This window comes from Lepisosteus oculatus, chromosome 3 (assembly GCF_040954835.1).
Source record: "Lepisosteus oculatus isolate fLepOcu1 chromosome 3, fLepOcu1.hap2, whole genome shotgun sequence".
Classification (NCBI taxonomy): Eukaryota; Metazoa; Chordata; class Actinopteri; order Semionotiformes; family Lepisosteidae; genus Lepisosteus; species Lepisosteus oculatus.
Genome location: NC_090698.1, coordinates 495179 through 519689, shown reverse-complemented (window position 1 = coordinate 519689; position 24511 = coordinate 495179). Strand labels below are relative to the sequence as shown.

The 24511-nt window shown below is 40.9% G+C and overlaps 1 protein-coding gene across 1 annotated transcript in view; it reads right to left on the bottom strand.

Moving 5' to 3' along the window:
* Positions 1–24511, bottom strand: part of prkd2 (protein kinase D2) — a 49213-nt gene that overhangs the window by 23069 nt on the left and 1633 nt on the right. Inside the window, exon 2 of the mRNA XM_069187696.1 lies at positions 15318–16545. Coding sequence (XP_069043797.1) covers positions 15318–15635 — 318 coding nt within the window. The 5' untranslated portion in view covers positions 15636–16545. The remainder of the gene's footprint in view (positions 1–15317; positions 16546–24511) is intronic.

Below are 24511 nucleotides of genomic sequence, written 5' to 3'. Positions count from 1 at the left end.
TTATTGTCATATGTACATACTGTATGCATGTTTTGGGACATACACGGTAGAGCAGAAGACACAGTAGAACAGATTATTGATGGTAAATTACATCCTATAATCCTTGTGCCATTGCCACAACCCTTTGCAGTGTGTCTCTGTCATGCATGGTAGTACCGTTGTACTACACAGTGATGCCACTAGCGAGGACACTTTCTATGGTGCTGCATTAAAAGCTCATGAGTAGCTGCTTCCCCAAACCGCATCTCTTTAAGCACCGCAGAGAGTTTGTTTTTCAGACTGGCTACAGTATTATGAGACCAAGCCAAGTCGGTGGAGATCTGCAGACCGAGAAACCTGAAGCAGCTGACAGTTTCCCCTGTTGTGCCCTCGACGCTGATTGGGGCATGACTCCCTCTAGGTCTCCTGAAGTCCATAATGAGCTCTTTTGTCTTGTTGACATTCAGCCTGATAACTGAGGTGTCATCTGAAAACTTAATAATGTGGTTGGTGCTGTAAGTGGCTGTACAGTTGTAGGTGAACAAGGAGTACAGCCTAGGACTAAGACAGCTGCCTTGGGGAGCTCCAGTGTTTAGGATCACTGTAGAGGAGATATTGCTGTCAGTTTTCACCACTTCAGCTCTGCCCGTGAGGAAAAATTCAGTATCGAGTTGCAGATAGAGTTGCATAAACCCAGATTCCTGAATTTTGGGACCAGCTTGGCGGGAAAAATAGTGTTAAAGGCTGAAATGTAATCTATAAACAACATACTAACATACTGTAGGAGGCACACCTGTCTAAATGTTCCAGGGTTCTAAATGTTGAACATATTGCACAATCATGATATGTGAGCTGTTTAATAATTCAATTCAGACGTGTAAGCTCAAGAAAACACTAAGATTCTTTAACACAATATTAAAAGAGGTTTAGAATAAAAAGTCAAATTACAACCTGGGGCCTTTCTTTAATGCTTTAGCTGAGCTTGAGTGCACAAAATGGATTATACTTCCAGAGGCTGTTGCCAGCAAGTCCTTAGTGACTGACTGAAGCCAAATCATTAACCGAAGGAAAAGAGAAGAGGATTGTGATCTTGTTTTCTTATTAAATCACTTCTTTTTATTTTTCTAAAATGGTCTATCTGCTTCAAAGTACAGCACAAATGCTAGCAGGCACCAGCCAATCCTTAAGTAAAGTATGACCACCAACTACAGTATAACCTCTTTTAATCTTTTATGGCAACACTGGCCTCTGCTCAGCCGGCATGAGGAAAAAGATGTACACAGAAAGTACACAGAAGTCTTAAAAACAAGCAGCCAAGTGGAAAACAGAACCCAATTATTAGTATTAATATTAGTATTCCCAGCTGTGCTGCATATACTTTCTAGAACCTCTCCTCTCCTTTGGAACAGTCCAGGAAGAATGGGATGTCTCATCATCCAGTAAGTCACTCAGCGGTGTACTGTATTGGTACAGATTCCTCATACCACAGCCCCTCCAAGACACCTCCAAAGCCCAACCCTTTGTGTAGGACATGTGCGACATCTATATTTTTTTAATGAAGACTCCCACTCTTCATTAAAAAAATGCCCCAAAAAGTATTTAATACAAGAAATGCAAAGACAATAATGAACAAATTAGTATTAATTATTGTGTCCTGCCTTTTGTTTGGTTTCTCAGTTATGCTTGTTGTCTTTTCAATCATAGATGCACAGAAATATGATTTGAAAAGGTTACAGGCAGGTTGTTCTATGTGCCTTTCTGTTCAAGACCTCACTGCTCCTCTCCTGACATTGAACACTGCGGGAAGGAATCAAAAAATGATTTTCCTTCCACATTTGGGGCTGTTTCTGATCCAGATCTCTATACATCTCACTGTGCATGTCTGACATCACTTGCCAGCCTTCAAAGTTGAAACAGTAATCCCTGATCTATATTCCTTCAAACTCAGATAATGACAAAACAAGCTGCATTGTTTTTGCTATCAAACCTTCTGGTTGTCGCTGTATCCTTTGTCTGGGCAGAGGACCAAGCAGCTACAGTATGCCTTAAATTACTCTTATTGGCTTCATTCAAACAATCCAAAAGATGCTTTTGTTCTACTAATAAAAAATCAACTTAATGAAGAATGAAAGGACTAATATATAATTGGGGACACAATGTCATCAGTGTCGTGCTATAATATACTGTACATTCAAACCACTAACAAAATAACTAGAAGTCTGACCTTTAATAGTTTGAGAGAAATGTCTTTCAGAAAGCGAAGTGTGATATGGTGCTCGCACACTATAGTTCGGCTCACCAGAAGTTCTGCAATTGTGCAACAGACATGGCCTCAGCTTCGACATGCAGCGACCAGATGGGGAAATGACTTACACGTTTTCTGTGCAGAGTTCAGAGAGGTTTTCACTCTGCAATCGATATCACACACATCACACATTCATCATGTTTATCACGGTAGGACTCCAGAATTTACCAAATTCTGGCACAAAGTTTTCTCTTAATTAAGGATATTGTCCTCCACTGATTCCAATCAGATTCCTCCAATTACTGTACAATAAAACCTTACTGACTCTCCCTGTAGCCTGGATTAGTCCTGACTGTTCTGTAATGGCTCTTTAATGTGTTAATCACCAGATCCTAATCACTTAAGCCCACAGCAAAGCCCTTCTTTGATGTATTGTTAGTGCAGAGTACAGCAAAAGGCAAGAGCTTTCTCACTCAGCTGGGAGGGGTGGTCACCAAACAGCCAGTGCAGTGCTTGTGGGGTCTGCACTGCTACTGTAACTGTCAGCCTGGCATTCAGGGTCTTTCATAAGCCCACCGAACTCCAGAGCCATTTCTCTCTGCCTCTTCACATGGGATGATTCACATCAATTGATACACTCCACTCCATTAAAAACACAAATTAGTACAACAAACAGCAGACGTGCTGTTGGTTTAAAGTGGCTTACTTTCAGTTTTTTCACCAGTATATAAAGAGTTTTTAAACAGCTTTAGAAAATTGCTTGGTTTTGACAAGAATTAGAAGTCACTTCCATGTAAAGATTAACGTTAAGAGCAGGAGATGCAATGAATTATGGGTAAGAACATGATGTATATAAAAACACAAGAACAGCTGCAGATGCGAGGAAACCATTTGGCCTGACGAGCGCATTTGGTAGTTAATAGTTAATTGATCCAAACCTCTAGTCTACTAATATTGCATATTCAGAAGTTTATTTAGGTTCTATTTATATTTTACTGATACATTTATTAATTTATATTTGGGTGGCACGGTGGTGTTGTGGTTAGCGTTGCTGCCTGGTGGCATTGCGACCCTGGGTTTAACAACTGGGTTCTGTCTGTATGGAGTTTGTATGTTTTCCTTGTGTTCGTAGGGTTTCCTCCTGGAGTTCTGGTGTTCTCCCACAGCCCAAAGACATGCTGGTTGGTTAATTGGCTACTGGGAAAACTGCCTCTGGTGTGAGTGTGTGTGTCAGTGTTAGTGTCTGTGAGTCCTGTGATAGAATGGCATCCCATCCAGGGTGTACCCTGCCTTGCTGAGATCTTTTATTGGATAAAACAGTTAGAGAATGGATGGATGAATATATTATAATAAATACATAACAAATATTAATACGTCAAGTCAAATTGATTTCATATACACAAAGAGATATTATTAGAAGCATAAAAAGTTTTTTCTCCCGAGCAGTTATGAAACAAATATGAGAGTATGATCTTGGGTTGTTATGAAAATTGCTCCACTAGTGTGACATTTTCATGCTTCGTGTCCCTATTTAAGTCTGTAACACCATGTTACTGGGACAAGATATTTCTTATTTAAAAGGAATAACACTTCTAAAACATGGACCAAGCTTTCCTTTGATGCGGGGAAAAGAACCACTCAAGAAGAAAGATCTAGACTCAGGTCCGAGCAGTTGCTCTCGAGACAGGGCACCCAGAAGATCTCTCCCTACAAGCCTGGCTTGTGAGCTGCCCATTCAGCAAGTGTAGGCATACCAGACAGTCGTTCTTGTTAACCAGATAGAGAATAAAGAAAGCACATGTCTGCAGAGAGAGCTACGGCACCAGCACTGTAACTGGGTCCCCTTGACTTTGGCAGCTCTGACATGCTGAGTGAAATAAAGCTTCCATTGTGGCACACTGGCGGCTGGGGTGGGAGACGCCCCCACCCCTCTGCCCCTCGCCTTGGTGCTGAGTCTGACCACTGCTCTGTCCGCTCTGCCCAGCTCCCTGCTGAGACTCTATTCACAGCCCTGAGCTCATTTGTTTGTCTTGTGAGGTGGAGTCCCCTTGGCCTCGACAAGTTGTTTTTTCCTTGACCTTCATTCAAACAGAACTGTTAGCACGCTGGAAGGACTATGGCTGTGAAGTTTTCAGTTTGCTTTTTTAGGACCATGTCTCTTAAACTTTTAGCCTCTGCTGCCTCCCTACAGATTTAGCATCAACTTCACATAACAGCATCCATTAATATAAACATACAAACACCAGCATTTTTATTGTTAGAAAGTGAAGAATAACTTCCCAGTTAGAAAATAAAAAGGAAGCAAATTTCCAGCTGAAACTGTTAAATTATAACCATTAAAAGCTTAGCACAACATTCTACAAGGGAGCTGTGTATTTGTTTCCTTATTAGAAGAAAACAGCTACAAGCTTGGTAGGGACTGATTTATGAATGTAGCATTCTGGGATATGATGCCTTTGGAGGCTTTTATTTGCCTTAAAGATACCCTCTGCAGTACACACAGCGACTGCACGCCAACCTCCGTCCTTGTAAGGAACCAGCTGTGGAGCAGCACTGTGTATCCTATGCATGAGTCATGGAGAAGAAGAGGTAAATACTCACATATGCCAACGTAAACACTTCAGCCAAGACATCAGCAACGCACGCTCACTTTCACAGGCAAACAAATCACAGCAGAGCTGGAGGCCTCTTCCTGGCCATTCCAGCAAAGAGTCGCTTTCTCTGAAAACACTACAGTGCAAGTGCTCACTTTTTATGCATTTCAGAATAGCCTCAGTAGGGCTGTGGTTGGTATAAATGTCCTAGATGTTTCCTTCTTTCACTGTGTTTGATGGACAGTAACCCACACTTGGAAGTGTTTTTCACAGTACAGGGACTTAGATGCTCCAGTGTACGAGGACATTTTGCTGTGCCCCTGGCAGTGTGTGTTTGCAGAACAAGAACAAGTCAGATCCATTAACATGGAAACAATTTTGGTCACTAAACCTGAAAATCCATTTGGCATAAACTTTTCTCATGTTGGAGCGTGTTCAATGCACACAGAAGAAAACACATCTTATGACTTTTTAATTATTAGGCTCCATCCTTCATTTCTTTTATAAACTGATAGTTTGCAAAACTCTTTTCCCATGAGTAAAAGTTTGTTTCCTAATTTCTGGAAAAGCAGAAATCTTGAAACAAATATAACAAGTGTAAAAAATACAGGGAACAGAAACAAAGTGACTTAGTCTGTGTTTACACACAGGTTTGGAAATAATAATAATAATAATAATAATTGCTTACACTTATATAGCGCTTTTCTGGACACTCCACTCAAAGCACTTTACAGGTAACGGGGACTCCCCTCCACCACCACCAATGTGCAGCATCCACCTGGATGATGCAACGGAAGCCATAGTGCGCCAGAACGCTCACCACACATCAGCTATCAGTGGGGAGGAGAGCAGAGTAATGAAGCCAATTCACAGAGGGGGATTGTTAGGAGGCCATGATTGATAACGGCCGATGGGGAAATTTGGCCAGGATGCCGGGGTTTCACTCCTACTCTTTTCGAGAAACACGCTGGGATTTATAATGACCACAGAGAGTCAGGACCTCGGTTTTACGTCTCATCAGAAGGACGGCGCCTGTTTACAGTATAGTGTCCCAGTCACTACACTGGGGCATTAGGACCCACATGAGCCGCAGGGTGAGCGCCCCCTGCTGGCCCCACTAATGCCTCTTCCAGCAGCAACCTTAGCTTTTCCCAGGAGGTCTCACATCCAGGTACTGACCAGGTTCACACCTGCTTAGCTTCAGTGGGTTGCCAGTTGTGAGTTGCAGGGTGATATGGCTGCTGGCAGATACATTCTAAATCAGTTAGAATGTATCTGCAATGAGGAAGAATGGAGTGATTCTAATAGTATAGATCTCCTAGGCAGAAGGCAGGTTGTGCCTGACAGGCCAGAAATTGTTGAATTTGTTAATTCAGTTCTGGGCTCTGTCATTTTCCAGCTGTTGTCAGGATTACACCTGAAGTGAGCAGTGCTGACCATGTAGCCTGGGTTTCCTCAGTGTACTGTGTAACTGTTTCACCCCATGACTGACCAGAAGCTTGTGAACATGGCTGTGTTGTCAGTGAGAACTGCATCAGTGCTCTGTAGAATGCCTAGCTCTGCTGTTGGTGTTCTGGGATTGCAGTGCCAGCAGGAGCAGGAAGCATGCTTGTGCACTCTTCATGCCCTCTGTGGTGTGATACGAGGTTGGAGAGATGAGCTGTTTAGAAAGTGTTTGTTTCAAATTGGCGCATGGAGTTCGGTTTGCATAGGAAGTGTCCTATTACAGTGATTCACTCCTGGTCCTGGAGGGTCACAATCCACTATGTAATATAGGTAACTTGTAGTTGTCATTAAATGAAACAGCAGTAATATAGACCAGTTAGGTGAATCTCTGAATTAGATAAAGTCCTTAAAGTAGAAGACCTGGCAATCCTCCAGGACCAGCGGTATAGAGTATATAAGGGACCTGTAGGAATTCACAACGTTGAACACAAGGGCTCAAATCTGCACTGTAAGAAAAAACAGCTAGAATATCTGTTATATTACAGGCTTTGAAAACATTTAATACATGCGCTGAGAACAATTCAACAATTCAACAGTTTCAAAGAGATTTCAAGTGGTGAGCTGGCAGCAGAAATGAATAACAGAATTGGCTTGTTTGCAATTGAAGGTTAGGGCTTTGGCGTGGTGAAAAACTAATCTGTATTCAAGTGTGTTGTGCTGAACACTGCAAGGTCTGTGTGACAGGGCATTTCAGAACAGTGATGGAGTCAGGAAGCTTACTGCCTGACAACAGATATTCCTTTTTCATACACTGGATGAAACTCTACCTAAGGTAACCTTCAAAGCTCTCTTTGTCCCTTTTCTGAATGTCTGAAAGACAAGGGGTATGTGTCTAGCACGGAAAGATGTTACACATGATACACATGTTAAAAAAGAGGGTCAAATTAAGAAGAAGATGAGAATAGGTACTGTACAAAAAAGAAGAGCATTCACCATATATTCTGGGTGCTCCCAGAAGATCTAGGCTCTTTCTCTGAGAATCTGCCTGAGACCAGCCTCAGCATCATTCCTGGCAAAGTTGAATTTTGTTAAAGTTGAAATGGAAAAGTAAAAAAAATAAAGTGGATTTTATCTGGAAGGGAAGAAAATGTAAGGAAAGTAATGGATCTTTCCAGCAGAATGGTCTGAACCGGGTGGTGAGCTCATGTCGCAGCATGTACAGGCCCTGTGGAGATCTGGCTCTTACTGAGAGGGATCAGCACTCACCATGCTCTCATTCAGTCAGAAAAAGATTAGCAGTGAAGTATCATTTTCAAGCTCAGACACATAGCCTTTCAGTTTTTACTTTCTATTCCAGGCTAAATACCCCCAGTGTACCAGATACCAGATAGATACAGTAAGCCCATGTTTCTACAACATACAAAGGCTCCATGTTTGGTGACACTGCAACAAGGGATGTTCTGTGGGCTCTGTCAGGTACTGCAAAGGTGTGAACAAGAGCTCAGCATATTTGAATACCTGCCTGGACCCCAAGAGTTTAAGACTCTTTTCAAAACAAAAAAAAATCCCCTTCATGCAAACAGATTCCCTGAACATGCAAATAAGCAAAAGACAGCGCAGGAATTCATCAGGGATGCAAACCAAACACAGCCAGGTTACCGTTAGTTTCTCTCCACTGACAAGGCTAGAACTAATGGTTTTGAATCAGTGATGAGAAAGTAAAAAGTAATATTTAGGCTTTAAAAGGTTTTAAATTGATTTTTTAAAGTGGAACCAATGACTAAATTTTTTTCTGAAAAGCTAAAAATGGCTTTGTGACCTGATCAGTTTCCACTCCACATTCGATTAATATTAATCATCATCATCATTATTATTATAATTGCAACACTGATGTGCATGTATGAAGGTTTATCATGGCTTCTGACACAAGTTCCTGGACTTCAGTGCCGACATGAGCAGCTGATGAAACAACAGGCACTGGGAAGGTGACACTCTGTGGCTCTTCACCAAACATCTGAACTGGACTGAGCGGAGAGGAAGGAGCAGTGGAAGAAAAGGAGAGGAAGAAGTGTTCCAGGCACATGGTCTCATATAACTGGGGTCTTCCCTTTTAAATCCAAGCACTGAAACTGTACAGGAACTGGAAATTCAGCCACAGCCTGATAAGGCGATGTCTGCAGTGTTATCATTAGCCGGCTGTGACAGGGGTGAATTCCACAACAGAGATTATGCACAGCTGACTTCACTTCCTCTCTCCCCTGAGAGAGCTCACTGCTCCGGTTTTAGCTTTCCCAGGAACAAACAGAGGCACTCTTATCATGGTGGCAATACCCATATCTCCATCAAAATAACAGCTGTAGCAAAACTCTTCCACAGAGAGAACTAGGCCTGAGGGCTGCCATCAGCTGAAAAGAAATCGATGTGTAAATAGAGCTGTTTCTGCTGCCAACCAGGGATGCACTGAGGGGTGAAAACTGTGGCCACAGGAAAGTGAACAGAGGAGGAGCTGCATCAGTTCCCTCTCATTCTAAGGCATCACTTTCCAGGACATTTCCAAGACTTGTATACAAACTTTTTAGCCACAACATACACGACACAACAATTATTATTTTGAAAATTTCTTTTTGCTTAAATATGATTCATTACGATGGTCTTCTTAGTGTGAACACATACTGTACTCAATCTCAGGGCAGAGAACCTTCTGGGGGATCGTGCTCACAATGATTGACCATAAAAAGCTAATAAGTCACAGCAGTTAGTCAATAACCTCATTAAAAATGCAGTTAAACCAGAGTTAATATTAGTATTATTATAATAATATAAGAGTAATATTATTTCTTCAAATGCTGACATACTGTAGGAAATACTCTAAAAGATGATACAAAAACAACTTATCCATAAACCACTTTGTAGGATGGCCAGTTTTCACTGTTTGAATTGAAATTTTAAATATTAAAAAATACAAGGTTACAGTTGAGGTTGATGTTGAATTTAATGGAATATACTGTATAAATTCCAAACATGCAAAAATAGATGTCATGTTTAACATCAGTGTTTAACTAATCAAAGGTTCATAAACATTTACAGTAAATAGAGCAGAGTGAGGAATTTTATTGTAAATGTATGCTGTAAGATGGCAAAATTGATACAAGATTTACTTTTGTTCTGATACAGTATGACTGTCCAGTTAATATATTACACAAGGCTTGTATGAAATCATTACATTTACAGTTGATAATCTTTTAGATCTGTGAGATCACCAGCACATTACCCACGCCTTGCCTGCGCGTCACCTTAATGTTCTGCACTTTTTAAATTTCTTTTCTGGTCTCTTAGGTCTTTTGTTAGTCCCCACTCTGGGAGGCCTGCACAGTCTTCTCTTTCTTCGTTCTTCTCGCTGGGTTTCACTCACTCAGATCTTCACTCAGATCTACAGTATTCCTTAAAACAATCAGGTACTGGAGTATTCAACCCGACTCACTCCATGTCGCATAATTACTCATTATCTTCACTTTGTTAATCATTATTCCACTCAATTAACTCTGCTCTTTCCAGGTGTTCACTCTCCAGTGCGCTCTATAGGGGCTGATCCTGCTGGGCCAGGGACACCTCTCTGTCTTCATCAATAACCGCGTGACTCAGCAGCAGCCGAACAAAGGCCAGTTCCTCACGGAACCAGCTCTTCCCCCTCATGTGGAATCTCACCCGTCTGGGTGCCAGCTGTCCAATTAGATATGTTTCATTTTGACCTGGTTCTTCCCCCTTAATAAGTGTCTTTCTTCTAATGCCACCTCTTACTGCCTCACAAGGATTTTAATTGTCACTGGTCTAAAAATCTACATTGGTATCTAAGCAAGTTTAAGCTAGTTACTTTTAACTCCCACTAATGGGGACAAGGAAGTCTGAGAAGGACAAATAGACATTAACCTTTGGTTGTCTAAAAGTCAGTGACCTGACAATTTGAACAGTTTTCATCAAGTTATTAAAGGTCTGATTACACACCTCCGTGAGCACTGTGCGGCTCACAGAAATCAAGAATTTGAAATTATCACTGGAAAACATTAAATGCGAAGCACATGATAGCTGGTGTTTCAAGGAAGTTTGGAAGCAGTTCTAGAACTGAGAACAAAGGTTCCTACCAGCAACTGTAGAAATGGTCCTGTCTAGTTCTGGATGTAAGATCCAATTTCAACTGAAAGGTAGTGGGATTATTACAAGAAAATATTACAAAATGTAAATGCGTAATTAACCACAACAAGAACACAATTTAAAAAAGACTCCAGCTATTAGAAACAGAGATAACAAAATGTGGCTTGCAGAAAACTAGGCAAAACCTAAACCTAACAGTAACTGCTGAAGGTGTAGGAGACCTGCCAGCCCTGGGATCAGTCAATATTTCGAGAGGAGAGGAGAAATATGGAATAACTAGAAACTCCCGTCCACAACACTACTAAATCAGACACCAAGAGCACGTGAAACATCCACCCAATAAAGAGAAAGAGCTTCCCTTCAACAGAGAATGTGAATTATAGGTTATGACATTTGCCGCTTTTTTGTGCTCTTCCTGCTCAAATCAGCACCAGAAACACATCTCAAAACGGGCAAACCAGACTACAGGGAGAGGCGATGAGAGGTGGAGGTGCGTCTGTACTCTGAGATTTCCTAGACTCCAGAACTGAGACCCAAAATAACAGAGTGGGAGTGGTCTTCCAGCACACATTTCCATGAACGAAAAGGCAGCCATCACATCTGGTTTGACAGCCGGGCACAAATCTAGTATGTCATGTGAGGTTAGTCTTGGGTCAGTGAACAAGCCAATTTAATACTGACAAACAGGACTTCAGACATTCTGTGCAATGCACAGAGCTTAGTGTCAGAGTCAACAAAATGTGTAAAGCATTCTGTGTTGACAGGTTCTGAATGTCTGAGAGTTGATGGGAAAATTAAAGACCTACAGTAGCTGATCTTTTTCAAATTCGGTATGCTACCCAGTGACTGTTTTGCTGTACAAATATTTTTGTCTTAATGATAGCAACAGGGTGACGCACATATCCATTAAAACTGGAAAAAGTCAATTTTTTGAACGCATGCTAGTCATCATTAAAATGTTGATGACTATGATTAAAATATGATTAAAATATCTCAAGACAGTAGAGGCTACATCATGTTTGCATCAGTGGTGTTAACCACTGCAGCACAGCTCAGACAGTACTGCTCAAAATACTTCAGAGCTTATTTAACTCCACACACAGTGGTGATCATCTAGGAGGTGATCAGAATGGCAAATTAATGCATGATAATGTTGAATTGGTGAATGTGTCTAAGATCATAAAAAAGTCATTCTGATTTGATTTTTTTTCTTTCTCAGCATCACTGCAGAATCAGTTAACACTTGACTGTAGACTTTTCCTGCACAGTGAGAGACAAGTAAATATTGAATATAACATTACGAAAGAAAATAAAAAAACTGGGTTGATTATTTTTTAGTTTTTTTAAAGATTTTTAAGTTTTGGAAACTAATTCATCAATCTTTTAGATAATTTACACACATGGCTGATTTATTTTCACATCTTACAAGGGTTGGTCTGATTTCTGAAAGGATTCATTTTGGAAACACACATGTAACATTTATTTTAACTGTGCTTTACAAAGCTAAAATAATAAGAGACGGAAGCTGACCAAGGAACCTGTGTGAATGGGATACTGCCATGTCCCAAGACCGGTTAAGGCTGGTTTTCCTGTTGCTATGGGCTACACTTCCTGAACGTAACCTCAACATCAAGGTGAACTGTGAGTAAATGAGATGGGGTCTCATTTGATTTAAAGGTGTGCCTGTGTCAGGCCATGCACAAGGCTGGTGAGACTCCCTATATTGTGGTGTTCCCTCAAATAAAGAAAAAACACAATACAAAAACTTTGAGTTTCACTCTTTGTAATCAGAAAAAAACAAATACTTTCTAGAACAGAGAAGCTCTGAGGATCTATTGAGAAAAAAAGAATGAAGACTTTGTGACTTTCCAAGCTTTGCCCTATAGCACAAAAATGACCACTTTCTGAAAATCTGCAAAGGTACTTGGTACAAACAACAGGAAAAAGTAAAACAGGATTTGTGTCTCATTAAACTAAAGTTTTATATACAGTAATTAATCTTTTAATAATTTATAATTAACAAAATTATTGGTGTCCAAAAAGAGCTGCATGTTTTTTACTACAGCAAAACAAAAACTTTAAACAGCAACGTCTCAGATGGTAATTTTCAAGAAATTATGATTGGAAGAACACACTGAAGAAAAGGCTTAAGATCTGTTTTTATGTCAATATTTGAGAGAAGTGTGTGTTCAATATGGGTGAGTATAGGGAGTGTTTAGGAACGTGCAAGTTCAGAGTAGTTCGGGCTGGTTAGAATTGACTGCTTTCAAGACATGCCTGGTTACGCAAGGAGGCAGCCCTGCCTGAAGGCCTGCAGAGATCACAGAGTCCTGGTGTTCAGCATTCCCTGGGGGTGCTGCAGATCATGCCTGAAAAACTGCTCCTGTGCCACAAGAGCCAGGAAGTGAAGGCAATTTCCTCGCCTTCATTCTCACAGACAACAATGAAGCAGCTATTGCGGACAACACACCAATGAAAACTCATCAGGGACAGCCCTCTCCGGCAAACTGGAAAAGTGCCTGTACAACAGGCTTCTGTTCTCACTGCTGCATTTCTGTTTTTTACACAATTCCAACAGAAATAGAAAAATAGGAAATGCAGGCAAGTGTTTTCTTGATTTATTTTAAGAACTTTAGTTTCTGAAGCAGTTATTTGAGATACTCTACGAAGGGAAAAGGCAAAAACCTTTGTCATTCCCGAGAATGAATGAGACACACTGGTGAAAGGTTTATGGGAATTCCTATATCTCTTACCACAGTCTCTGGGTTCACAAACCCAGCTGCTCTAAAGGAGCACAAAACAGCTAAGATACATATCAAGTCAGAGGTCACTAAGTTCCTGACCTCATACACAGGTAATGAAGACAATGATCTTTTCACATTGCTTCATAAAGTTTCAAAAATGGACTGTTATATAATATTGGAAAGTGGACAAAAGCTCCAAGCTCTGACACTATTAATTCTGATGCCCAGTACAGACCCTACTGTTCTATCGTTGAGCACAGAACTTTGCTTTGATCATTTCATTACATATCTACAATATATAGTGTATGCTACTTGAGAATGCGATTAATGCCCTTTCTATGCTTAGCAAGTTATATATGATCAAACTAGACTCTTATCAAGATGTATACTGTGTTTAAAACTCTGGTTAATAATATCAGGGTTGAGGTAGCCTCAGAAGGATGGCAAATATCAAGGGCAAACAGAAGAGAAGCCAGTCAGGTGACTCTAGAAATGTATTTTCTGTGTTTCAAGACTGCATTCCACTGTTTAACTGCTGACTAAAGAAACGCCCAAATCAAAGCATCTGCACTGATCTCGGTGGATGTTTACAAGAGTGTTTCGATTGCCTCATGTCATTCACGCTAAGGTTGGTGATGCACATGAATTAATGTGAATTGGAAAGTGTTATGAATTGTTTAGTGTTATTATGTCACTTAACATAGAAACACTGCCTGCTGCACTAACACAGAACAATATTTTCTTTGAAAGAAGTAGTTTGCTTTTTTGGCATAAGAACACATAAGAAAAAATGCAGTTATCACACTATAAAAAGTAGTCTGCTCCTGTTTACAGGAAAAATCAATTTCTGAACTACCAAAAAGTGGACAAGCTTACTTCACAAACAATGAAACAAGGGCATCCCTTGTCCGTCTGTCTTAAGCAGTAACAGGGCTTAGAGAAAATGTCCCATGGACTAATAATACAGGCCAGTGGAGACACATTGATTTTCCAGCTTTTGGCTCTAGGGGAAAAACCTGCACCTCATTTTCACAAAGCATTCCAACAGGAGACATCACAGACGTACAAAATATAATGGTTTTCCTCATTAACATACTGTCAAAATTAAAAAATGGGGGTAGAAAATATGAGTATGATTTCTGCATTACAAATCAAAAACTTTGAATGTGTCAAACAAAAATACTGCACAAAACTAAAATAAATAAACATGCTTCACTATAATCAGTGATTCCTTACCTTTACTGCTGTGCTGCATCACACTTTATAGTGTACATCTCACCATAATAACACTGTCAACATATCTAAAAAAATACATTGTATGACGAAGGACAAACCTTTTATGCTAAATTTCCAAAGCACTCAAGTCACCATGAATCATAGCACAGGCATACCCACTGCTATGCATAAACTGTGATCTGGTCCAATATCTGGTCCAATACTGAACAGGCTGTCCAATACAACAGGCAGACATGAACAGACAGTCCTATTTTAAAGGGCAATTATACAGGTGAGCCCACAACCTGCAGCCCCTTCACGACGATGCTCTGTCAGTGACACAAAATAGTGAGATGTAGAAACACATTCTCTGCCAGAGAATGTTAGGTTAGGCTGTAAACCTAACCAGCAGTCTCTAAAACAGGCGCCAAGGTAGGATAAATAATTGTTTAGTGCCTTTCCAGATAAAGGGTTATACAATTAAGGATATTTACTATGGGTATTTTATATATAAATATTTATATTTATTCTGGGCGAGCTTTTCTTTTATTGTTTCTTTATAAAGTCTTTGTGTAAAAGACACTGTGCTCTACTGCTCACTAACAAACATGTCTCCCATAAGTTTGCTAAATTCCAATCACAGCCACACTAAATTGTTTCTGGGTTATTCAGATGCTGTTTTCTGGGGGAGCAGGGGCAGAGCTGATCAACACTTCCCACAGGAGAGCAGTGACTCTCTGTTTTGACTGACCTGCACTCCAGGGAAATAAAATAAAGTCACTCATTCACCTGGTGAGCGAGAGACATGGACCATTGTGTACACACCCTGCCATTTAGAAAGGCACTAAAAGTCCTCTTCAGTCTCCAGACACTTCACCCCTCCTGGTGTGCCTGTCCTATGAAGTGCGTTCTGCAGCTATACACACAGAATAAAGAGATTCTTACCTTCTGGTCCACTATAGAGCAGGCCATCTGCTTGACATAGGCCAGGTCAGCGGACTGGGGCAGTAGGACAGATTCCCGGGTCAAGCCAATCTGAATAATGAAGGAGACTCCGGCTGGGGACGGGGTAACAGGGGACATGAGCCCCCCGGGTCCCATAGCTGTCCCAAAGTCAGGAGGTGGGAATCCTGGAGGTGTGTTCCCTTGTGAGCCCATCATTGCCAATCCCAGGGAAGAAGATCCTGCTCCGGCACTGATGTACACCTGGCTCGAAGGGAGCGAGGTAGAGGACAGGCAGAGACTGGTGGGTGCGTTCATCATCTTCCTCTTCTGGTGTCACACCTGGATGGAGGGGGTTTGCACAGGGAGAGACAGATCAGGGGATGGAAGCTTGGGGGAGGCTCACAAATACAGCCAGGAGCTGGTCTAGGCTCCCCCTGTACTCAGAAAAGCCCCTTCCCTCCTCTTCTTTAGTCAGTCAGCTTGTAATGTCAGTCAGACAGTCGTACTTCTCCTTCTTATGGAAATCAAGAGCGGCAATGCAAAACGCCCACCCCCCCCTCCTCCTGTCCCTAACCAGCTGCCCCCTGCTCCAAGGCGCGAGGAAGTAAATCCTGATCCTGTCGGACAGAGAGTTAACTGTCCCGTTCATGCAGGGCTACAAAATGGCCTCCTTTGTGGTAGAGCAGGAAACTGTTGAGGAGTGAGCCTGGTTTAGCTTGCTTTACAAGTAGTGCTCTGTTTCAGTTTCTCACAGAAGTGTGTGTCTGCATGTTCGTGTGTGTGTGCCTCCCTCCCCTCTCTCTGCCTACTTCTGTTACTTTCTGAACTTTGTCAGACCTGAGGAGGAAGTCTCCTGACTGGCAGGCCCCTGGGCCAATTGCTAGGAGGTGCAGGAAAGCTCTGACGTCACTGCAAGCCGTCCTCTCCACACCCCCTCCTGCTTCAGCCTGTGTGTGCGCACACATGCGTCTCGTCTCTGTGAGCTAGGCTGCTGTTTGTTTCTTTTTGCTTTCCTGTGTAGAACTTGTGCCTCTTTCCCTCTGCCTTGTCCTGCTAGTGGCTGGGATGAATCCTGTTTTCTATCTGTTGGCTCGTCCCAGACTGCAGCAGCTCTCTCAGAACACCCAGAGCTCCTCTCACTCAGGAACCAGCCATCCCACTGCTTTTCACTACAGGAAAGACATACCAGATCCCCTTGCTATCTCTCCACTTCCAAGAAAAAATGTTTCTGAAAAATAAGGAGGCAACGCAGAACAGCAAAGTAAATATGCATATTGTTAGAAATGTATTACTGTATTCCAAAACAAACTAAAATCACTTTCTTCCCCAGTCCTTATTTGGAAAGCTATTGTCACCTCTTTTACATAATGTGATCCTTTTCCTGACCAAGCAATGTGCTTTAAAATGATTTTGGCTCTGTCTCTTCTGACATAACTTAGCTGTTTGTTTTAACCAAAGAAAGTGAGCTGAGAATAACCTGCCTTCCCTTTAATGTCTAATCAAACAGAGTTAGGACTTTGGACAGCTTGGCCAATTCTTCAGAGTGACAGTAGTTTATGAGACAAAATTTAACATACTGTAAATTAAGATGTTACAGTGACTAGGGTACAACTGCTGCTTCACTTCAGAAGCTCTCTGAGTGAGATGCAACATCTATGCCTGGGACTGGAACCCTCTAAGCTCCTTCGGTTTAGTGCCTTGACCAGCCACCCTCTTCAGAGCTCTGGCTGAATGAGACCCAGAAGGGTAACTGCTGTCCTGAAGCGGGATGGAGCTCCGGTTCTAGTGTAAAAAGCAAGAGCTGAGAAAGAAAAGATCGATGTGCCAGATCTTTTCTACATTAACCTAAACAATTCTAGAAAAAAAAAACATGCATTCCACTTTTCCATGGGCGGTTACAGCTCATAAAATCCGGTCTCAGGAACACTTGTGTTTCTAAAAACAGGAAGCATTCCACTTTGTTTGCAAGAAAATAGAATGTGCTTGGGCAATTACCATGGAAACATGGACATGAATGGCTAAGTTAATTTCATGACTTAAGGACATTGCTAAATTAACATTGCCCTTATCACCGCGCCAAAACAAATCCATCAAAAACGAGAATGTTCCACACTCTGGGAACATCGCAATCAAGTCTCATTATGGGTGCTGGATCTGTGGGTCACTGCGAGTTTCAACAACTCACACTCTCAGTGGCTTAATCATTAAAAATCTGGTGCTGCTGCTATTCTGTTCTCATGACTTTCAACACAGGCTAATAAAAGTTCCCTATTTTCCCTATTTTTTGTGTTTGAAGAGTACAACCACTTTAAACTTTCCTAACAGACTAATTAGCTATTTATTTTCCCTCAGAATACAGTAGGAAAGTTGTCTTTTGTTTTTAATAGATATAGATTTGGTCATTTATACCCAAAACAATGATTTACCTTTCTGAGTAATAAATATTGTATATTGAATTAAATTAATGCTTCTGCCATCCTTCTAGGGTTATAAGACACTAATCCATCCTAGTTAAATGTTCAAGTGAAATTCAGGAACTTATTTAGTATGGCTGCCAAGAGCCCACTACCCCCCTGCTACTGTAATCAAGGGGTACCTTGATTGCTCTGCTTTAAGTATTTTGGAATGTTACTCCGATTAATTAGCAATATGACAAAAAGGAGCTCCAAATGACCAGACCACCAGCATCCCAAGCTGAAATACAACACCCCAACTCTCTGTAGGATGTGGGCACCAGAGGTCCTCTCTGTGATCAGCAGACATCTGTGAAAAGAAACTTCATGTGCGCTTGCTGTCCAAGCTACACACAGAGCCTGGTCCTGCCGCAGGTCTGCCTTGCTGATTCTGTAACTCATTTTAACGGTCAGAGAGTTCTCCTTGGACAAAAATGTGCTGAATGCAAAACTGTTACATTGGTAGATGAGAAATTCAAGCATAATATCTAAATATGGGCTTCTACTGCTGCCAGTGGCAGTTTTGTGCCTGACATTAGACATTTCAAACATTCTTCAATTGACTAAAATATGCACTTCACTGCTGTCTAACCAAGGGAAAAATGAGAAACCGCTCTTCAAAGAAGGTCCTGTTTCTTTTGTTAGTAGTGTTTGACAATTTGCAAATAGTGAGAGGAGCTAAAATACTAATAAAATGAAAAGGATAGTTAATGTAGTGTCCTGCCTCATTAAAATGAGCAAGCAGTACTCTAAAGTTACAACTGTCACAAAACATTGTAAAGCACAAAAATGAAGTTGGACAAACAGATCCTTTGCTTGACCACTGTGAACCCACTGCAGACATTTCCACTGACTTGATGTTGCTGCCAGCAAAGAGATCCACTAAAGGAGCAGTAGATGGTGTTCCCACTTGCCCAGGCGTAAGTGTCACAGCGGACCACTGCAGCTTGGCTGTGTGAAGAGGTGAGAGCTCTCCATGAGATGTAGACTTCTGACATTTAAAGAGAATGAACCCCCTCATTTTCAGTACCTACTGTCAATCAAGCACCCTAATTACTTTGGAATTCAGACTATAACAAATAAACAAACCTTATTTTAAGCTATAAAATCAGGTCCAAATGTAATGTGGAACAGGACAAATAACAAGGAACAGGATAAATAAAAATATTTGAAACATTCCTGGACATTCCATCTATGAGCTCAATGCACCAGTTTTAACCACAAAGTGATTATTTCTAAAGAATTCACATCACTATAGAGTGACAAGTCAGCATCTACCAAAAGTGAGTAGCATTATTACTGAAAAGTATTCTCAATTTTATATTTTGCTGCCCAAAACAGGATGCTACTGTTGTATCCTTGAACAAAGTACTTCAGATTGTATCAATAAAGCTATATAAATACAAATGTACACTTCTTTAGATACAACTAAGAACTAAAGAAACAAGATGGAGCGAACACCCACACCTCCTTTATAATTAATCTTATAATAGCAGCACTGCAACAGCCACCCAAAATTAAATTGTCTTGTATGTTTCACATGTATATCTGCACCAATGTCGCCATCTAGTGGTAGATTTGAGCTAAGAAATTATTTTTAGAAGAGTCCAAGTCACACATCTTAGCTTAAGGGTCAGGGAAAATCTTTCGTTTTTATTTTTATTATTGGGAGGGATCCAACAGAACAGAAAACTTTAAGAAGTAAAGCTGCTTTCCAAGCTAATAAGCATTGTGTCCATCACTAGAAAACAGCTTATGTCTGTTAAAGGTTTTAACCCAAAGCTCAACCTGGGAACACAGAATTTAGCACAAGACAGCCCCCTTCAGATGTCACAGTGCATCACAGACCCATGGGGACTATTAAGAGACGCTGACTGACCCAACCAGCAAGTTTTTGGAAAGAGAGAGGAAACTAGAGCACCCAGAGGAAACCCATGTGAGAACATGGAGAACATAGTTACTGTTACTCGGGACTTGGGACTGTTACTCGGCAGCAGAGGACTTTTAGCAACAGACTGCTCCAGCTACGGTGTTCAAGGGAACGTTTCTGCAGGTCTTTCCTCCCGGCGGCTGTCAGGGTGTATAACACTGCCCTAGACTAGGACTGTTAGCTCTTCATTTGCTCGTCTATGGACAGCATGTTGCTCCATTATACTTTTAGGACAATCAATCTGTAAAAACCTATGCACATTTTGCACATATTCTATTGTTTTTACAGTGACTATGATCATCATATTTTGCACACACCTATGTACTTATTTTTATTTATTTTGCACAATTGTTCATCTATTCTGATGTCTGTTTTTGCTTGTCTTGGGCTGGACTGCTGTAACACATCAATTTCCCTTCGGGATCAACAAAGTCTTATCTATCTATCTATACCAGGTCTAATTGGTAGGTAGGTGCCCTAATCCAGAATTGAACCCAGGCTTCAGGTACCCGGTTACCCCCCCATAGATGCTGAATTCACCCCCCGGTGAATTCAGGTAAAATGTCAATTTGGATAACTTGACACCAGGGACATCAAGAGGCAGACAGAAGAGGTATGTTTCTGTATAATGTGTTTTATCCCTCAGTGATGGCTGAAGTGGCAGCACAGTATAACACAAATTAAATTCAAACATGAGGTAAACAAATTTTGAGAATCAGTGGTCTGTGGTTGTGAGTATTAAATTAAAACACTCTGGTATTTTCTCCTTTTTCTTCAGGTGTAAGGACTTGGAATGAAATCCCAAAGAAAACAAGCTCAATATTTAATAGTAACAGGTGTTCTCAGCAAGCAGCACTTTGGATACATGTGTATTCCCAGCCCAGCCGATGAATGTGCCCCAAGGAAGATTGCACTGCATGGTGAAAGACATGTCGGGATATGAACTGTGAATAGAGAGAAATACACAGGAATGTTTATTTTACACCCTTAGCAACATGTCACGTATGAAGCCCATTGAACCCCATAATGAAACGCATTGTTCAGCAACTCCGCAAACTGCGGAAGCAGCTCTGCTGCTGTGTCACTGGTAAGCTCTCACATGAAAGTGACAGTGCGGAAGAGTGGAGCCCAAACCCAAAGCTTTGATATTGCTGCAATACCTCTGCAAATAAAATAATAAATGCATTAAATACTCTATATACAAAATCTTTTTATTTTCAGGATTTTGTGAAGCATTTTCTTCCTCAATAGCATACAATAAAAGACTCCCTCCAAAAAACACGATCAACTAGAATGAATTACAAAAAATAAATAAAAAACATGGTCTTTAGTCCCCTGCAATTACAGCAAATTGTGAAGAGTTACAGCTTAAAATGACGTACAAAATATCACACAGTGATAAATTGGTATTAAAAATAAACCACAAAGAAACTAGAGCCCTTTAACCTTGGCATTGACTTTTTTACTTTATTTCCATATCATTTACAAGCATTTCTAAGCCTACTAACAGATAGTACACTTCAGATACTACATAATTGATACATCTTAAAAAAACGTAGAAAAAGTTAATCAGACATTTACAAAATACATGGATGAATTTTGTTGGATTTATTTCGTCTGGAATGTGTGTTGTTCCTAGGTTGGGGATTCCCAGACATGTGGCTGTAGAAACCTCTTTTTTTTTCAAGCTCTTGCTGTCCACAGGGAATTATATGCTTTGAACTGCCATGAAAGCTAATTGAAATGTAATACAAATATTTATTATACAAACTGGCACAGCAGCTTAACAGCTCCAAAAATATATAAATGCAGATGAGACATTTGCAAGAAAAGCTCTATTAAAGGAAAGCGATAGTGTGATTCTATTTAAACTGTATTAGTAGTGTAGTCCATACCTTCAAGCCCCATCAGACCATTAAACAGGTGAAGATGAGAGCCTGCAGGCCGAAACCAGCTGATCCCAAGAAACTGATCTAAAGATCTATTTCATACCCAACAAATATGTTACTTATTTAAACATAAAAAAACAGCCAATTAGCAGAGATCTTTAGGCCCTTTCTTCCACCTGATTTTTTAAATAACAAAATGTTAGTATAGTGTGCTATATGAAAATGTCTGTGATAATCATTCAATTATTAAGTAATGAAATATATTATTACACCTCAGTCACCCTACTTGTTTCGTTATCCCATTTCATTTCTTTGTAAGACACAGTAACTGCTTCCTTGGGTGTAGATTTCAAAGATTTCTAATCTCATCTCTCCCGGGTCGTCTGCACTGAGAAGCTCTACAACACTGATTTAAATGAATCACTGCCAACTGTGTTTTCACTTTCCCTGGAGAAGCAGCGCCACAGCTGTCAGCCTGCTCCGGACTCAGGGCTGTGGGTGCAGGAGAGTGCAGGAGTGCATGATGGTCTGGGGCAGCACCGCCAGTACGAGACGACAGCCTCTACAAAGCGCCTCAGCCAACTGCCCAGGAACCAGAAAAGACGCAGGCCAGGGTATCAATCAGGAAGAGTGCAGCAGACACAAAGTGCACTGAAACAATACACCGATTGGTCAAATTAAACTATCCTCTCCTCACACCCAAAATGAAACACACCAATAATAAAGGCATGGTTGTGTTACAGCACTGTACAACATAAAACAAGAGGTGCAGCTGAGCCATACTGCCAGAAACTGTTCCAACAAAACCCAAGACTGAACAGTGTAAGAGTGCTTTTTGCTCAACAGTGTAAAGTGAAACAACTCATTGCTATTCGATGTCTCCCGGGCTGCCATTAGCACATTAATGAACACCTGCACATGCAAAAACCTCCTGCGCTCTCTGGTTCAGCAGCTGATGATGCGGGCTAGTTATTCATTGGAGACAGGTAATAGGGTGTGTGCCAAGGTGAGTTTTTATTGCCTGGCTATCTGCCTGGCAGATTTAATGTGTTCCACAGGAGCTGAGCTTCATAAAGTTTTTTCCACTGTTGTCTGAAAAGCAGGAAGAACAGTGATGTGCCAGGCGATAACAGGTTGTGGCCCCTGGCTTCAATGTCATGCCTTGGTAATAGCTCCAAGGTAAAAGGTCAGGGAAAGATCAAAATGAAAAAAATGTCCTTTAAAACTGCATGAAACCTGGCAAGAAAATGGCCAGCCCTTTCTTTTCTATTTCTACTAGGAAGCCAAGTCTGGTACCAGCTTACTTAGTCTACTCCAGTTTCAGTAAGCAAGGGACTGATAGATCAACTGGATGCATGTTAGAATTTTTGTAACCACTTCAATGTAAACCAAAGCCCCATTGTGTTCCTTTGATGGTTGGGAGACCGGGAAGCAGGATTTAAAAGTTTTTCTGTAAGAGCTGAACCCTGTAGATCAGGTCTGCACTGTAACTGAACAATGATTAACAGATAACAACCGCTAATCATCTGAGTAGGGATGTGAAGAAAAATAAAATTTTGCCGATTTCAATGAAAAAACGTGTAGTCTCAGTATAAAAGTATAAGCGCAGCAGAACAGTGTGCGTTTGAAACTAGTTAAAATATTTTACTATTTGGATGCAGATGCATAAATCGATGAAGAACTAATTTTCAACTTTAATTTTGAAGATTGTTGTCTTAAAAGTAAATGTTGTAAATAAACAAGAGTGACGCATGACTTTTGGTAACAGTGACTGGATTCCCTGTCCATATGCTGATCACTCCGTTACACAGATGAGTCTTGGATGGTAACTGCTGTCCCACCCCTCCTGCGCCCTGGGATGAGCTTTAGCACCAAAAGTAATTGCATTATGTACAATATATATAGGACAGTATTACATAGACAAAACTGTACAATAACTGCACATTCTCAACTTTTCCCTTTTAAAAGACAGATCAAAACATTTATGCACAAACAAAAATTAAAACTGCCATCTCAGCAGCAGCTGAGCGCAACACCTCCACAGAAGCAGCAAGCAAGTGGTCCGATACAGACGATGACGACTCCCACTCCATTCCAGCTTGAGCCATTACAGGCCTCATGAGGTGCTGGATCCTGATAGCCTCCAGTGTAAACTGACTCTACACACTGCATCTTTTGTGCTCACTACCTCGTTATGAGCAATTACACGTCACAACAAGCACTTGCAGCTCAAACAGCCTGAAACGGATCAATCTACTACACAGTGGGAGTCTGACTTTCCTCCTGGGACTATCCCGATTCTTCTCCCACCTACATCATCAATACAACAAAACAAAAACAGAGCGACCATCTCAGGAGCTAAAAACAAGTTAACTTAATTATTTAAAATGCAGCAAAATCCAGTGTTTCATTCCCTGCGCTAAGGTTGAGGTTTTTAGACATTTTTAATTTAGTTTTGTCTTCTGTAAGTTTTCGCAACTTTCTACTGTTCAGTGTTTTCATTCTGGACTGCATGCTGATTGTAGTGTTGCTCATAGAGCGGGTTCCACTGCATGACCAGCCCAGCACTGTCACACACAAACTTGGACCACTTCGACCCTGCAGAAAAACACCTCCTGCAGCTGGGCTTGCTCCCCCTTTCCCACATTTCAATTGTGTAGCATGCAGAAATGATTCTTGAACAATTCTTAAACATCAGCCTTTTATATCAAAATGTTCTCCTGTTCTGCCATTTCACTGAAGCTTAAGCATTTGAAGCTACTGAATTAAACAATTTGTGTTTTTACTTGCTGAAAGAGTAACACCAATAAACAGCCTAAACACAGTATGCAAGAAAATGGCAGCCTTAGATTCCATATCATGTAGTTTTTACAAATAAAAAATAAGCAAAGATTTAATAGAAATTACATTCAATCAACAGTC